The 19,299-nt window shown below is 35.6% G+C and overlaps 1 protein-coding gene across 1 annotated transcript; it reads right to left on the bottom strand.

The window, feature by feature from the left end:
- Positions 1–1,566: 1,566 nt before the first annotated feature.
- Positions 1,567–2,286, bottom strand: LOC145670184 (zinc finger MYM-type protein 1-like). Its single transcript, XM_081738560.1, has one exon. It carries the CDS (start codon positions 2,284–2,286, stop codon positions 1,567–1,569), a length of 720 nt encoding a protein of 239 aa, XP_081594686.1.
- Between the last annotated feature and the right edge of the window lie 17,013 nt (positions 2,287–19,299).

Raw genomic sequence — 19,299 nt, 5'->3', positions numbered from 1 at the left:
ACTATAAGAATCAATTATCAAACTGAGTGAGATCTTAACTTTGGTCAGTTAATACACAGAGTAAGTTTTGGTTAACGATATACGAAACAATTATTTACACATGAGCATGCAAAATATTCTACGTCACTGATTAGAAATTTACAGAACGATTCAAGAAACAACGATTTATATAAAATTAAGGTTGATGATGCGATACAGCATTTATTTACACATGTATACATAAACAACCTTGTTAACTGCGAAAGAGAACACATATATGAACAAAAGAACATACAAATATATTTTGTAAACAGCATTGTACAAAGATTTCGTAATACAAATAATACAACCAGTAATATAATTTTATATCTTTATACAGTTTTAATGCAAATTGTCCTTTGACTTGTTTACAATGCTAAATAAAGTTAACTTTTCGTGCCTTTTTCTCTGCAAAGTCTTTAATTAAAGTATCAGTGTCAAGCTCACACAGAACATCACATTCAATAGACATCGTAGAAAGGCCTACAAGACGCTCTTGCGTCATCGTTGATCGTAGGTAGTTCTTTATAAGTTTCAACATGGAGAAACTTCTTTCTGCTGAAGCTACACTTACAGGAATAGTTAGTAAGATTCTTAGAGCAATAGTTGCATTTGGAAATAACCCAATAAGGGAGTTCTTTCAAATATATGTAAGTACTTGCAACGGTTTGCTCCCACTTTCAGAACCGAGAAATGAAAGTAAAAGTAAGAGCTCTTGATATAACTGAAATCCGTCAATATCACAGTGATCTTTGTCTGTTAAAGATAGTTGAAAGTCCTTGCAACACTTTAGTAAATACTCTTTGTCCGTTATTGGATGGATGTCATACAAAAACCCAAATGTTTCGCTGTGCTGCTTCAGTTGTTGAAATCTTCCATTCAGGGAACAGATAATTGTGTCTAATGTGCAAAAATAGAAGTTACATTTAAACGCACTGTATGGATCATTAATCGGTTCGTCTTCAGATTCATACAAAAATTGTCGTTTGACTTTTCTAGGTCGGAGTTTTGGTTCATTCTCAAATTGTGGTTGAATGTCGAGCTCTTCAGCAATTACTTTGGCATCAACCAAAATATTCTGGAAACCTTCATCACTTCGCATGTTCTCAAGGCGACACTTGGTTTTCTTAAGCAGATCAACTGCTTGCTGAATGTCCATTGATTCTTGTTGGAAAATATGGCTAACCACATTAACACAAGAAAGAACTTCATACCAAAACACCACAACACAAACGAACTTAAAATTCAGGAGCTTCCTAGCCAGGGAACAAGCCTTATTTTTGCCCATAACGTCTATCTTTGAGTCCTTTGATGCTTCGAAAAGAGCATCGTAAATTTTTCCTAACTGGTAGCGAAACGATTTGACAGCATCAATACAACTCTCCCATCTAGTATCACTAAGAGGTTTCAAAGTGAAATTGGATATATGTTTTTGCAGAACAGACCAACGATATGTGGAGCTAGAAAAATAATTGTATACTTCTTGCAATAAAGCAAAAAACTTTACAGCCTCACTACAGCACATTACAGAATCATTCACAACCAAATTCAATGAATGGGAGCTACAAGGGACAAAAATGCTCGACTATTTAGATCTAATATTCTTTTTTGAACGCCTGAGTGCTTTCCTTTCATATTGGCACCGTTATCATACCCTTGGCCACGCATGTTTGAGAGAGGAATTTTCAGTTTTTCTAATTCTTCCAAAATAGTGGTAGTTAGTCCTTCTCCTGAAGAATCATTTATGCACAAAAATCCCAAAAAATGTTCTTCAATGGATAGTTCCTTACCTAGTTTTACCTTCACGAAACGAACAATTAGTGTCATTTGCTCTGTATGACTTACGTCTGGTGTACAATCTAATATTACGGAATAATATGTCGCTTTCATTAGGTCAGTCAAAATTTTATCCTTTATTTTTGACCCAAGGAGTTCAATTATTTCATTTTGAATGTCCTTGCTCAAATAATGTACATGTGTCTCTTTACATGTTATTCGTCGCAAATGCTCAGCCATAGTAACATCAAACTGTGCAATACACTCAACTAGTTTGAGAAAATTGCCGTTGTTTCTTGAGTAAATAGTGTCATTTTGACCACGAAATGCCAAGTTCTGGGAAGCAAGAAATTGAATTATACACAGCAGTCGTTTGAGAACCTCTTTCCAACGCTCAGTTTCATTGCGAATAATTGCTTGATTTTCAGCGTCAACTGTTTTACCTGACTGTAATCGGTTTGCAAGTTCAAACCACGATTGGAAAGCCTTCATGTGAGTCAAAGATCTATCATGGTCTGATAACAGTCCGGATATATGCTTCCAATCCTAAAAACCTTCACGAGAAGAGAGTGACATTGTAGTACCACCGAAAAGACGGCAACAGAAACAAAATATTGCATCCTTAGTCACTGAATAAATAAGCCAACTACGAGCAACTTCTCCTCCATTGTGCAGACGTCTTTTGTAGTTACTTGTAGTAAATCGCCGACCCTCGCTGTTTACTGGGAACTCTCGTTTGGAGACTTGAACTGGACCTCGTCTAACAAGTATCTGACGCATTCTGTCCGTAAAATGTTCTGGCCAATTTCCTGGATCATCAAGATCGATTGATTGTAATTCCAACACCTGCAAAAAAAAAAAAAAAAAAAAAAAAAAAAAAGTCTGTAGAAAATAATGTTAAATTTATTTTAAACATTGTCTTCTAACAAAGAATAAGTGACTAAAACTTGAATGGAATTTTTAAAATTGTGTTCATAATTTCTAAAGATGGTAGGCTTGCACCGAAGATGGGTGGGGTGGGGGTGGGGGATATTCAAGCAGCTAGATCATCCGGGGATAAACACAAAACTTAGAATGGCACATGACCAATAAGCCTCCGATAGATGTGAGATATAAAGAAATAAAGAGGGGGAGAGGAAAAGTTTAATAATAATTGAAGTAAATAAATAAATAAATAAATACAGGTTTCGTGCGAATATAAGACGTCCACGTCATGTTCTTTTGTATACATAGGAGAATCTGCCCAGGATTTCTGAAGCCCTACCCAGGATTCTTGGTTTCAGCATTGAAGTGCTGTAATGTGGTTAAATGCCTTGACCCTGATTGGCTCCACAAATGCCTCTTACGAAGTTGAAGCAGTAATGAACGACCAGATCAACCGGGATACAAACATGTTCGTGGTTGACTTAACCTAAGAAATATGCAACTTTGAAAACAACATTTCTTTGAACATTATTATTAGCAAGTTTGTATTTCTTACTATCTGTATTTTCTTTAAAATATGCAGATTATTATACACTAATTAAAACTAAACTCTGTTTTTTAAGCTCCGAAACACCACTGACTGTGTCCTTTTTTCTTTCTCTTTAAATGTGGTGGGTTGGTATGTGATAAGTTAGTTGACTTGCATCATAATGTTTTGGAGCTTTCTGGATTAGAGTTTGGTACTTTATATTATTTGAAAAGCTTTCCGATTTCCTTGCGATGCTCAATATAAAAAGCCTTGGGGGATAGAATCCGCTAACTCTTGCATCAAATGTGAGTCTGCTAGTCCTTCAACCACTAAGGCAATAAATATTACATATTATTATTTTTAAAAAAATGTTATTCCATATGTCTTCTGTCAAAACAACTTGAACGGAATACAGTGATATTATGCACCTAGACACAAGAAATGAATTCCAAAAATTGAGTACGTGTGACCCTAAAGATGTTTTTGATTGATTATTTATATATTTGGCATATTATAATTTAATTCGTGTCTCCGCAGAACGACTGGTTAAGCTCATCGCCTTATAACTAAGGGAGTTTGGGTTCGATTCTCGGTGAGGATACAAGTGGTTCGGATCCCGCTCTTAGAACGTCATCATCATCCCATGGAAAGCAATGCAAAGCCACCATGGTTTCACCTTGCTGAGAGACCTTCGGGGTCAAGCACATGCCTCCGGGAAGAACACCAATCATCATCATAAATTAATTACTAATAGCAGGCAAATTATGAGCTTTCTTATATTACAGTACAAAAGCATATACAGTTTGAATCTCAGTATTTTCATTTTTCCAACAGATTAAAAAAAAATAATTACAGTAAAATGTATGTGGCCAAACTATAGTCTGTTAAAAGATTTTTTTAAAAATGTCAGTTAGTGAAAAGTCTCTAATCAGTTCTACTGCTTGCTTATTTGTTACAAAAATAATAATTCGATTTATATCCCGAGTTCAGGTCAAAATGACCCATTCATCTACAACACCCGTCAAATTAAACCAAACAAAATCAATAATATTGTATACTAGCAGCGTTCACCCCGCTTCGCTGGGGTCACCCCGGAACGCAATAAACTTTGTTACTTAGATAATTTTTACTTTTTCGCTTTCAAGTGATATGATAAAAACCATTATAACGCCTGTCATTTATGTTAACCCGCCGAGTGACACGGTCATGTGGGTTGCATATAAATACGTTTATTTTTACCTATGATGAACTAACAAAGGATTTGTACGTTATGGACACTTGAATGGCCAATTATCTCAAGACACTGGTAATTGAAAATTAAAGTGATATGATAAAAACCATCTAGGGTCCAAATCTTAATAACCCCCCAAAAATGAAAGAAATTGGTTCAGCCGTATTAGCGTGATGAGCGGACAAAGGATTTGTACGTTCTCTTTTATATATATAGATAGAAGATAGATGGTTCATGGAAAGTAAGTGAAACATAGTTAATTTAATCCCACTAGCTAACTATATATATATATATATATATATATATATATATATATATATATATATATATATATATAAGCTAGGCCGTCATGAACATATTGGTACAAGATATTTAGAAACAATTGTCGGTCTGTCGAATTTATAATTTATGCCTGTCAAATTGCAATGTACTCTAATAATAAAAGTAATTACGTTTCACTGCATTTCCTCTTATATTTTACACAATGCTGTAATTGCGTGATATTCAACCAACATGCAATTGTATGTTTATTCAAATAGCAAAATGTTTAACTTACGTCTATTACAATTTCCTGTGGAAATGCTGATCCATCTTTGTTTCGTATATCAATTGTTCCAGATTTCAATTGTTCTTCTTCCTCCTGCGAAATGCTCGTAATCGATAGATCCACCTGTGGAAAGGAAAAGAAGTAATACGTTACAAATAAAGTTTCTTTTCTTAAAAGAAAAAATATATATTTAATTTGTATTCTAAAGGTGAAGAAAATGCATAAATGATAAAATAACTGCGTATAAATATTGAATCTACATATTCCGTGTTCATTGTGAAAATGTACAGTTAGGAAAACAAAAAATGGGGCGATTCTTACAGAATCTAGGTAAGAATGGCCTCATTTTTTCTTTTGCTAACTGTATATAAAAATTAAATTCTCTCCGTATTCATTAACAACTTTGTGTTGTGAAAATCATCAAGAATCAGCGCATTCATAAAATAGATGCGAATGCATTCAAATTAGCTGCCGAAGCCCGAACACTTTTTTTTTAAGTCACGTTAATCGTATTGGATAGAAACATAATCTATATAGTCTTACACTGGTAAATGTTACTTATTTACGATATGTTTATGAAATAATGGGTCTATTGCAAAATTTGTGATACCGAAACTCCACGGGGATATGTTAACGGTAACAATCATACATTTAACTCTTCAGAATTCTAGTTAGTAGACGATACCACTACTACTACTACTACTACTACAATACTACTACTACTAATAATAATAATAGTAATAGTAATAATAATAATCACTGGCACGGCAGACCAATAGATCCTGGGCCTGCTTCAACGCCATCTGATAGCGAGTGGTAAAAATTAATCCACCTGGGTAACAGAACGCGGGTCAGCCGGTCGTGTCACTACCCCCAAAGGCGTATTAGGAGCTTTGCAGGCCAAGTGACCGTCATATCTTTATTTATGTGACTCCCCAGTTTTCCTGCCGTTGAAAAGCGGAAAGTCCGGGGATTGACCCAGGAGCACGTAGACATGAGTCCAACGCTTTAACCTCTAGACTATGGAGGCCCTCTACTTAATTAATAGATGAATGCTTGAAATACAGCTAAAGTTGGTTAATATACATCTAACGAGTAAAACTCTTATCGCTTTGGTACATGTATCAAGCATCAGTGTTGGTATAGAATGTAATTATTGCTACTTATATCAATGGGGAAAGAACTTTCTTTGTGCCTGAAGTTAGCCGCCTATCTGAGAGGCCGCCACCCTACCCACCCCAGCCTGCTAAGACGCTACGTGTGTAAACACCTCTTCTCTATTAAACGTAATAAAACGAAAATACGTTACGTAATGTAGGCCTACTTACCTGAACTGTGTTGTTATCTTCTGGAATATTTGTTGATTTCTTGCTGGTTTCCTCATTCTCTGGTTCTAGGTTTTCATTTCCATTATTGTCTGTTTCAGGAGTACGAAAGAATTTCTTTAATGCTGCTGCCTGTTTCTCATTTTCAGCCGCTAATTGTGCTCTTCTTTTTCTGTATACATTTAAAGAAGGCTTCTTTTTATCCGACATGTTGATGAAGAACACATTAACGCAACGATTCTTCTACTAAGAGTCGAAATTCAGGAGACAAAAGAAGAACACGCACACCATGAAGCCTGCACTACATGTACATGACTTCTGATTTATAATTTTCTTTCACGAGACATTTGACAGTACAAACAGGACTAATTTCTTTTTGGTTGCCGATAACTCAATATTGTTTGTGTGTATTGTTAGAGCGGCCGACATAGCTTTGTCGCAAGGAGTGCAATTGTCGGCACCGCGGCGGTTGTAAGTGTCAGAGCGTGTTATTGTTGCTCAAAACTCCCAACTCTCAACAACAGCCTTTAGCTTTGTCAGCGGAGATTTTTTTTATAGACAAATAAGGTGAAGGGATGAAGGGATTTCCTTTATAGGAGATTCAAGAAGAAACCGGGGTTGTTATAAAGAGTGAGGCCTATGGCATGAGGTAGTAACCAATGTTGCTACACAATTTATGAAAAAGTTAATTTTTAGTTCACCGTTTACAATAATATAAATTTAGCAAGGATTTTGGCGCCCCCCAAACTCCCCTAAAATTTGGCGCCCCGGGCGGTCGCCCGGCTCGCCCGGCCCTTCCGCCGGTACTGTATATGGGGTAAGTGGACACAAACATATATTCATATACATTTTTAGTGGATTCTTTCACATTTTGTTTTTGAAATTATATGTTTCATGCTATAAGTTCAGAAATGATTATTAGTGTTATTATTTAAACAAAACATAATACAAAAAATACTGTTTTATATATTTATTTATTTATTGTGGGTTAACAAAAACTTGTGTAGGGTTATGTTTTCAAATTACATATAAACGAAACAGTCCTGTGTTTAGTTTAAAAGTACAAGTGAAAATCTTATCAAAACTGCTTATTAATTCTTACAACTAATATAAAATAGGTACGCCTATATAAATTACTCTAGGCTGTATGCAAGTAAAACAGCATAGTGCACAATATTTCTAACTATGCTACCTAATTCACATACTTTTTAGTGGTTTCTTTTATATTTTTATTTTGAAATTACATATTTTATGCTATAAGCTCAGCAATTATTAACAGAACTATTATTTGAATAAAACATAATATAAAATTATAAAATAGCCTACTATTAGACCTATTGAGGTTAACTAGAAATGTGTGTAGGGTTACGTTTTCAAATTCTCTATAATCAGGCCTGCATTTAGTTCAAAAGTAGGCTACAACTGAAAATCTTATCAAAACGGCATGTTAATTCAATACAAAATGGATAAGCCTAATATCAATTATTCTAGGCTGCTTCCAAGTAAAACAGAAGAAATGAAAGTATTTCTTATGCAACCTAGTGATATTATTTTCTCATTCACACATATCGTCCGTTGAGTCACAATTATGGCACAAATAAAACTCGTCCTAATTTAGTTATTATCCTACATTAAAATACTCGTGCTATTGGGAAAACGAACAAGAACAATTTTTAAGGCAAGAACTGTATTTAATTTTAAGAACAGGTATTATATCTCCCTCTCACTCTATCAGCTTAATTATCAAATGTCTACTCGCAAATGTGTACAGGTTTACTTTTGGGCACTACTAGAAATATTTGTTGAAAAATTATAATCCTTTCACTGCTTTCCTTCGCGAAGGCTCTAGTACACAGGTCCCCCATCTAGGTTAGTAGCTACGTTAGTTCCTTTCTGTACGAAATTTTACTATTAAATTCGCCATTAGTGCTGTATCGCCGGACCACTTTGAAAACTGAAAAAAAGCGATAAAATGTACTGCATTCGATTATATTTTGTTCGATTACATTAAATTGCGTTAGATTATATTACATTATGTTAGGGGCACAAAAACAACACTGCAAAAGAAACCAACCTGTGCTAGGTGGCCATTAAAAGTACGAATGCTATCCAACTGAGTCAGGGCTGAGTGATACTAGTGAGCCCGAGCGGTAATGCAGGGGTACGTCCGAGGAGAGTAGGCGCGTCAGCGATGGTGGGTATACGCGTAAGCGAGGGTTGTGACAGGATATGGGTTTTTGGCAATCATAAAAGTTTCAATAGCTCTTCTCATGGTTTCATACTTGCAACGCTTCACTTGTTAACATACAATACAGCTTTTGTACACTGTGCACAACTACATTTCCGTTGTGTTAGAAGTTATTTACCTTCAAGACTGAGGCTTCTAAACATTTCCAATTTCATGAAAAAAATCGTGTTTCTGCCAATGTCGCTTCAATAAACACCAACATACAATGAACAGTATTTCCACACTGTCTTTCGCGCTACTAGGCTAAATCATAAGAAATGTACCTCTCCAGAAATAGTCCTTCCGTCTCCGCATACAGTGCCGCTTACATCAAAAACAACCAACAAAAATAACAACTTTCTTCACTTTTACTATTTCAGTTACTTTACTTTCACTCATTCGTCCTCACAAACTTAAATAAATTCTCCAATTGACCCGGTAAATTTCCTAAAATTTGTCCCGCGATACGACACTTAACCCTTAAATTCACACAATATTGCAGAGCGAGCGTTAGCGATTGAAGGCGATTTAGAGCGCCGCATGACACGTTGTTTTCTGTCTTTATTACAACGAAATGGGAAGGAGGACCTGTGTTTTAGAACCTTGCACTTTCCATCTTATTGCCCATAAAAGGTTTCCAATGGGAGATGTGAAAATATCTCATTTGGCATTTATCAAATTCAGGGGGACTACCAAAAGAAATTGCTGAAAATGAAAATTGTTTTACAAGTTGAGTATAAATACGGCTTCTGGATGTGTAGCATAAAAACTACAGTGCAAAAAATAAAAACCAACAAGTGCTAGGTGGGCTCTAACAAGTGCGAATGGTATCTAACCGAGTCAAGCAGGCGAAACTGGTGTGCCCGCGCGGAGTTGCGTCCAAAGGGAACATGCGCGTTAACGATGGTGCCTATGCGTGCAAGCGAAGGTTAGTGGAAACAAATAGATTTTAGGAATGATACGAGTTTTAGTAGCATTTGTCATGTTTTCAAACTTAAAATGCGGATTTTGTATACTGTGCAGAGATATGCCGCCGGTAGAAAATGACATCTAATAATGCCGTCTTTCATGTACACTCACTTTATCTGTCAAAAATCATTTGGGTAAATCTTTACTTTGGCCATTTAATTAATTTTTGTTTTTCTAGTCAGTGATTTGATCTTTCGGTTCTGGTTTTGAGAACTTACCTGTTAGCATAGGCGCCTAACACATGTAAATAGTGGGAGGGCAAAATTGGCCAATAAAGATTAAGTGAATTTTATAATGTATTATTATTATTATTATTATTATTATTATTATTATTATTATTATTATTATTAAAATAATCATTTCTTCTGTCATTGGCTTTGAGGATAAGCATAGCTTCAATTTTTATTTGTGGTCTACAGCAATCATGGTTGCTGTTCGTACGAGAAGACGATCACTGCTGAGCATCCTATCGGGAAGGGAGACTACAAATTGCGCTACGTAAGACCCCAACGAAGAAAACACACTATTGTAAATGAATGTTCTGATAACAATGACATTAAATTGTGCAATCAACAAATAAATTGCGCTAACCTCAATTACTAGTGGTTTTCGGTTGATTAAAATTTTCGACACCTTAATGGGAACATTATCCGAAAACATTGGGAGATTTCACCGAAAAAAAAAACTCACGGAACTCTCTTACTACACAAGGCATCGATAATTCGATGAATTTCACAACAAAAAATACTCGCCCAGAAGTCAAAACAATTTTTCACTATGAACAGCAATATGAACAACCATTGCTAATCGAATTAGAAATTAATTTGGCTTTTTGAAAGCATTATACAAGAACGAACTAATTATATACTAAATTACTGCATTGCTCTACCATGGTAAAAAAGTAATATGTTTATTACTTACGTAAATTTAAGGTTTCTTTCTTGAAAATGATCATTTCCTGGTCTTGTAAAAATATATATAAACACCAAATATTCGAAATGTTTAAGATACAGTAGAAGCTGTTTATACAATAAAAAAAGTGACAAACTATATCACTATCACTCGCAGTTCCCAACACACCATAGATACTCAATAGTTTTGGCTTCAGAAACAACCAAATGTTTTTCTGTGGATTTCTGTCTTTAATACGAATTCATTTGCTATATCACGCACATTTAATTTGTCAAGTCTTTCCTGGTGAATCTGAAGAACAGCAACATGATTAAGTCTACTCTGAGTCATAGTGCTTCTAAGATAGGTCTTTAATCGACGCAGAGCTGAAAACGTTCTTTCAGCAGTAGCCGTTGTGGCGGGTAAAAGTAAATGTAGTTCCAGTAAAGTTTTAATTTCAGAGAAGAGGCATGACATATTCCCCATGCTACTTAAAATATCAACGACGTCTTGCACTGAAACAACATCTCTGGCATCGTTTATAACGACATCACGGAACATTCTTAGCTGAACTCGAAGTCTACTTTCGTTCAAATCATCGTTATATGTATCAAATACATATCTCCGTTCTCCTTCATATTGTATATCACATGCGGCTTTCACAATAAGTTTCTCTGTGTGTAACGCTGTATTCACGTCCTGTTGGTCAAACCGTCTTTCGATCTCACCACAAACTATATCCAATAGTCTATACCAGATTTCTACTTTATATAAGTGTTTCACATCATTAAAAGTATAGTTTGGAGAGCCATCGTCCAGTCGTCTAGGAATTTTTCGCTGACGCGGCAGAATTGGTTCTTCCACGCCTAACAACTCTCTTTTTGTCGTTGCATTAGTCAAACCTTGTCAAAATGTTCATCTGTTCGAAGATTGGTGAGTCTCTCTTGTACCGTAAACTGACCTAGCATTAAACGAATGCTTTGTTCGGAAGTTAAAAGACCAACAGATCAACATGGACTGTCACTTGATAGCAGAAGTGCCCACCCTCCTCCTATACTTTTCTTTGGCTTCACAGATACCGGCAGAAGTTGACCTTACCTCGCTTTTCTACCATGTTCTTTCTTCTAATGCGGCACGGGACGCCCTGAGGATGTGATTGACAGGTTACTGTACCCACTTTTCCATCTGCAGTTGTTTTAATCCTCCACATTGTTTTGGACATGCGCCTTTTAAAAGTGACCTAGCATTAAAAGAATGCTGGAATCTAGCTTTTTGTATCGATGGTTTACCAAAATCTGAGAATCTGGAATCTTTCTTTTCCAACTGTTGCCTATGTATGGTTCACTAACTTTGACCCAAGCATATGCATTATAGATGAAAACCTGACACCATTAAAACACACACACACACACACACACACACACACATATATATATATATATATATATATATATATATATATATATATATATATATATATATATATAGAGAGAGAGAGAGAGAGAGAGAGAGAGAGAGAGAATTAAATTAAAAATTATAAACACTTAGCAATTTATTTCAGTGCTTTGTATTTGAGAGGTAGTTTTCCCTGGAAGACAAGACTTTTTGGATATTGTTTGGTGCCCCGAAAGTGCGGGGGCAAAATGCTATGTTTGCCCCCCCAGTCTGGGAAGTGGGGGGGGCAAATGACCCCTTTTGCCCCATGGCTCAGGCGCCTATGCCTGTTAGTTCATGTATATCTATATATCTATATCTATATCTATATATAGATACAGAGAGAGAGAGAGAGAGAGAGAGAGAGGAAAGTACCTAAATATGGAATAGGGTTGAGAATATGAAATACCACCATATCTACTTTGGTAGGTGGTGCACTCTCGTGAAGGTGCCCTGAGACGCTTGACTATGTACCCTGTCATGCGTTTCTGGTCAGTTTGTAGTGAAGTAAGCAGTTTATTGCACGTAATACTTCAAGGAGTGGATGTTCGCAATTTTTGATTATCGAAGATGAGTGTTTCAGAAGTAATTTTGTTAGTCACATTGTAATTTGAAATTATTGACAGTGAATCACGCGGAAAGTTGGTGTTTTCTAGCTATAGGCTATGCAAGTTAGGTTATTTTGTACCTAGGCTAGGTACCAATTTTGTGGTTAAGAAAACAAATATGGCGAGGCTTGCAATATGGAATACCATAAGGTTTTAAATATGGAATAGTATTCCATATTTAGAGTCTTATGCAATCTCTTTGTTTCGTTTCCCAGATGAATAAACTGCGGAAGACTTGGGACCGCAACGCAATGAGGAGTGCAATTCACGATGTGAGGAAGAAGAAAATGGGATTTTTGAAGGTGGCCAAAATATATAATGTACCTCGGACAACACTTTTTCGCTTGGCGCAATCTAAATTGAGTTCTGAAGAAGCTGTTGTGAAGACGCTAGGAAGAAAAGCAATTCTAACACCGGAAATGGAGGAGGAACTGGTCCAGTACCTGTTAGTTATGGAAGACAGACTTTTGGTTTTACTCGGAGGGATGTGCGAATTATGACATATCAATTAGCCAAACAAAATGGACTTGCACACTCGTTTTCAAAGTGCCACGAGTTTGCAGGAAAGACTTGGCTGAAATTGTTTATGAAGAGATACAAGGGAAAACTTTCTTTCAAAAAACCGACACAAACGTCATACAATCGTACCCTTGGCTTTTGTAAAGAAAAAATGACCCACTTCCCTTTTGCAATCGGAGATTGATAATAAGAACATTGCTTCTGATCGCATATTTAACGTTGATGAGACAGGCCTGACTGTCGTTCAATCAAAAGTTCCTCAAGTTCTTGCCCACAAAGGAAAACGTCAAATAGGCACAATTACCTCTGCAGCACGAGGCTCTTTAGTTGTCGTAATAACGTATATGAGTGCCATGGATATTTATGTTCCTTCCATGCTAATATTTCCAAGGAAAAAGTGGTCAAATCACCTCATGCGCGGTGCTCCTGAAGGATCAATTGGAGCGTGTCATCCTTCTGGGTAGATACAGAGTAATCTCTTCACTGAATGGTCCAGACATTTTATTAAACACAAAGGTCATCTGAAGAATCTCCGTTGTTGCTCATTCTTGATGCCAATTATGCCCACTTGAGGAATTCAGAAGTTTTATATTTGGGGAGGAGCAATAATGTCTCCATACTTTGTATTCCTACACATTCGTCGCACAAACTGAAGCCTCTAGACAGAATCTTCATGAGTCCCTAAAAATCGCACTACAGTAAAGAGATCAGGATTTGGATGAGAACTGTTAGGACAGAAGACGGTTGTTTGCGGCCTCTCTCTGCATTTGAGGTAGCAGAACTCTTTGGAAAAGCGTACGTGAAAGCACAAACTGCTTCAAACGCCATTAATTGTTTTAGAGTGACAGGAATTCGGCCCCTCAATCCCCACATTTTCAATGATAGTGATATTCTTGAAGCAAAGCACGCACAACAATATAGATCAGTACCTGGCTTTGAATCTTCACGAGATCTCTCTTCCCCTCCTACACCACTACTAGGCTCTGAACCTTCACCTGGACTCCCTCCTCCTACATCAATGATATCAAACACTTCTCTCCCATATATTTCAGACAACCTTTCTCCTACCTCTGCTTGTCCAATCGCCATTGAAGCTTCAGCAAGTGGATCATCTGGCAGCAGTGTAGCTCCATGGCAAATATCACCAGTGCCCGCAGTGAAGAAGAGAGAAGGCAGTCGAGGAAGAAAGGCTGGCTCTGCTGTCATAATTACTTCATCACTTTACAAAAATCAGTTAGAGAAGTCTGTGAAAGCTGTCGATAGTGGTAAACAATTAAAAATGAAGAACAGTGCAAAAGCAAGGGTAAGAAACAGAAGAATGTAACAGAAAGAAATGTAAAATTAACTAAGAAATGCACAAAAAGTACGTTACGAAACAAATGTGATAACAGTCGTTACAACTTGAAACTTCAGATTCCGAAACATCTATGTCGATCAGCGCATATGATGATCAATCGTCACGTTTAGTAGCATTCCCCATAATGATCAACCAGAGACAGGATAAGACGCTGAGTGCCTCTTCTGCTCATCAAAATTTTCTGAAGATAAAGACGGTGAAAAGTGGGTATGTTTATGATGTGCCAATACTGGGTTCACAATGAATGTGCTGGATATGACGAAGGTGTTTATATCTGTGACTTCTGTAAATAGACATAGATTTCTCACTGGACATTTTGCAGCATATCTAACACTAGGCAGCATATCTAATAATTTTTCTTTTACCTAGGTTTACAACTCTAAGACATGTCTCCTTGCAAATTTTGCTTCATTGCTTCTATATTTCTTATTTATTTATTTATTTATTTATTTCATTTTCCGCCGTAAGAACTTAGCGTTCATGGCTTCGTCAAGAGATACAGTTACTATTACAAGTTATAATGATAATAATTGCAAGAGATACGCTACAATTAGTAATACAATTATTAAAAAAATAATATATAATAATACAATATATAAAGTAATAATATAAAATATATACGTAACAATAAAACAAACTAAGTGTACTTTTAGAGAAAATATAAATTTACCTTGTTTTATATATTTTAAAATTCAAATAAATTTTAATATTTACATTATAAAGAAAGATCACAGTGAAGATATTCATCTAAACCATAGAAAAGATGTTTGAGTAACAGTAACTTGAGGTGTCTTTTAAACTGCAAGCTTGGCATTCGTTTGATACGATCTGGTAATTTATTATAAAGTTTTATTCCTATGTGGTGTAACGAATTTTGAGTTCTTGTTAGACGGAAATTTTGGATATGAATATGATTGGTTGTTCTTGTTGTATTCGTGTAGGTCCGAGTTGAGTTGAAAGTTTCTTTTATTCATATGTATAAATGATGTTGTTTCTAGAATGTATATACACGGCAATGGTAATATTTTAAGTTTCTGAAACAGTGGTCTACTTGGTGTATGAAACGGGACTGATAACATTATTCGTAACATTTTCTTCTGCATAGTAAACACTTTCTTTGCATAACAGGTATTACCCCAGAAAATGATTCCATACGATAGAATTGACTGAATCAATCCGAAATAAATTGTTTTCAATGTTTCTGTAGTTAGAATCTTACTAACTTTACGTATAAGATATATTTTCGCGCTTAGTTTCCTCAACAAATCATTCACGTGATCGTCCCATGTTAACTTAGAGTCTAGTTTTATCCCTAAAAGTTTACAAGAGTCAGATACCTGTATGAGTTCCCCGTCTATACGTATTTGATGTATATTTAGAGAGTTCAGTTTCCCTTCATTGAAACTCATTATAGTTGTTTTCGCTGCATTTAAGTTGGTTTGCTTTTATCCATTCTGTAATTTTATCTGTCGTGTTCTTAAATATGATTTCCTCGGAGCAAATGTTATTTGGAATTTCAACTAAAATATTTGTATCATCCGCAAAAAGTACGCTTTTGTTTGGAACTATATAATCGGGAAGATCGTTAATGTATATAAGGAAAAGTATAGGACCTAATATTGATCCTTGTGGAACTCCGTGCCTAATGTGTCTTACCTCTGACTTGGTTGGACCTATTTCTACATATTGCATGCGGTTAGTCAAATAGGAGTGGAACCATAAATTAGCATGACCTCTAATACCATAACTACGCAATTTATTCAATAAAATTTTGTGATTAACAAGGTCAAAGGCTTTTGTGAGATCCAGAAAAATTCCATATATTTTATTTCTTCTCTCTCTCGCTTTATATATATCACTTAGAAAAGCAACTACAGCATTGTTAATTGATTTGCACTTCCTAGACCCGAATTGGCTCTTCGTGAAGATATTATTCTTTTCCAAAAAGGGCACCAATCTGTTATACATAACTTTTTCTAAAATTTTGGAGAAAACAGATAGAATAGAGATAGGACGATAATTTCCTGGGTCAGTAGTTGATCCGTTTTTGTGTATAGGTCTTATTTTTGCAAGTTTAAGATCTTCTGGAAATGTTCCCGTTTCAAGAGAGGAATTGCATATATCAGTCAACGGTATAAGAAAATATTCGGCACACATTTTAAGCAAGTAATAAGGAATATCGTCGGGCCCAGAAGATTTTTTCGTCTTCATTTTTTTTAAAAATCGATCTTATTTCTAACTCTGTGGTAGGTATTAAGTATATAGATACAGAATTACTAGATAATTTTATGTTGTTAGTCTTTTGAGACTCAGAATTTGAGTATGTTTTCGCAACGTTGGCAAAAAAATCATTAAGTAGGTTTGCAATATGTTGTTTATTTGTTATTTCTCGGCCATGCTGTATTATTTTTTTAATTTCTATTTTTTGCGTTTTTGATGCGGTTGATTGTTCATTTACTACTTGCCATAGTGTTTTGTTCTTGTTATCAGATTTAGATATCCTATTTGATGTGTGCATTTTCTTTGCTTCTTTTATTACACCTTTAAGAATACTCCTATATTTATTAAAATATTCTTTTAGTTTCCTATTATTCGTCCTTTTCACAATTGTATGTAGTTGTTTCTTTCTCATGCAGGAATTAATTATGCCTCGTGTTATCCAGTTGCATCTAGTTTTGTGAGAATATACCTTTATCTTTTTAAGTGGAAAGGCTATTTCGAAATAGTGCCTAACTGTATTAATGAACTGTCTGTATTTATTGTTTACGTCATTTTCTAGTAGTGTGTCCGTCCAGTCTTCCTTGCTAAGAAGATATTGAAAATACTCCACGTTCGTTTCATGAAAGTTTCTTGCCCACTTACATTCTTTTCTATCAATTTTCCGATCTTGGGGTTGAAGTGTTATGTTTATTTGAACTGCATTATGATGTGTTAAGATTATTTGCTTTAAAGGAAGTAGTTTCATTATCTATTATAATTTGATCTATACAAGATTCTGAGTTTTCTGTAATGCGGGTTGGAGTGTTTATAGTGTGTTGTAGGCCGAAGGATTGCAAAGTGTTTGATAATAATGTTAGGTGATTTGATGGTGTCAGGAAATCAATGTTTAGGTCGCCACATAATACGATTGGTTTACTTTCTTTCTTAACTAGAGTTAACAGTTGTTCTAATTTTTCAATAAAACGGGGAAAGGAGCTGTCAGGTGTTCTATACATGACTATTATAATGAACCTATGTCCTGATTTTTCGATTTCTATTACTGCATGCTCAAATGTCTGTTCCTCATTCAGATACATGCTGTTGTTTTTTACCTTATACTTTAATATTTTTCTCACAAACATTAAAGCACCACCGCACCCACTGAATGTCCGGCAAAATCCACCAACACATATATAATTTGGTAGGACTGTATACTCTATTTCATCTTCCCTCAACCAGTGTTCGGTAATACAAATTACATCTGGGTTCATCAGCTCAGTGTCGTTTCTGATTAGTATGTCTAGTTCATCTATTTTATTTCTAATGGATTGTATATTCTGATGTAGTACCTTTAGTTCAACTGTATTATATTGGTTTGATTGATAGCATACTGACCTAGAAGAGATATCTGTGTCGATGAGTGGAGCATTTGTTATCTCTTTGATGCTTAGATTTTCATCAAACTTAGATACATGTTCCCCATTAATTACTTTAGAAGTGATATTATTGTCTCGTCGCATAAAAAATCATTATTCCTGAGTTTTTCGGGTAATCGCCTTTGTCGATTGGTCACACGCGTACTACTACTTGGGGCGCCTATTGTTGAATGTGTATGTTTTTTTTTTTTTTTTTGTGGTGTCATGCATTGAGAAATTGGGAGGATAACTTTTGCGTTTCTTTTGTTGTGTTCCGAAACGTTTTCATTGCCTTCTGCGTTACCATTAAAGAAAGCCATGGATTGCGAACTCTCAGTAGATGTATCTGTACTCCTTTTTTTAAAGTTACATGTTTGGTTATGTACTGTCTTTTCACTATTAAGATTTACTAGTGTCACTGATGTACGCCCCAAATTGTGAAGCATCTCTTTTGCTACAAACAACATTTGGCTATCCTCACTGTGCATTTCAAGCAATCCATTCCCCATAGCTAAACTAAAACTTATGTTGGAGAACTGAAATGTGTTCAAAGCTCTAGAGGCATCTTTTACAACTGTACATTTAGACGTTACCTTTGTATTGTTAGTAACCTGTTTGCAGGCTAAAGATTTTGTTTGCCCATTTCTGTACTGTACTATACTATATGATTTTGCACTGGACTTATTACTTATTAATTGATTTACCTTGTCTACAATGAAAAGCTTACCTCTGCGGTTTAAATGTAGACCATGCTGAGTATGGTGCGTTCGGTCGAGAGACGCAAGATCGACAATATGTACATTAGTATACTTGTTACATAATTTCATGATTTCCTGATTGGTTTTCCTTACTTCTAAATTGACACAAGATTTATCAATTAAGTCGTACCGGTGAGGGACTGTACAAGCCAGAACATTGGTATTACCTAATTTACCTAATACACTTTCATAATCAGCTATTACACTATTTGCTTCGTTTTTAGATACATCATTAGTTCCAGTGATTATTAACACATAATCTTCTTTTGTGAGTTTTTCTGTTTCTTGTACGCAGTCCTTCAACACTTGCTCAGATCGAGCTCCTGGCTTAACAAAGTTAACTGTTCTTACCTTGTTTAGTTTGTTGCTCATAAGTGTACCTAACCCACGACCTTGGCTATCTGATAATATAACTAGTTTCTTGAGGTCACTTTCCTGTCTATTACTCCCTTCAGCATTCCTATTTCTTCTGTTGTTTTGTCGAGTCACATTTACGTCTAATTTTGTTCTCAGCTTGTTATGGGTTTCACCATCTTCAAAGAATTTTGGAATACTTTTCCTGTCCTGCGACG

Source organism: Thermobia domestica, chromosome 14, assembly GCF_964235325.1.
Source record: "Thermobia domestica chromosome 14, izTheDome1.hap1.1, whole genome shotgun sequence".
Taxonomy (NCBI): Eukaryota; Metazoa; Arthropoda; class Insecta; order Zygentoma; family Lepismatidae; genus Thermobia; species Thermobia domestica.
The sequence above is the reverse complement of the archived record's forward strand: the minus strand, read 5'-3'. Positions and strand labels throughout refer to the sequence as shown.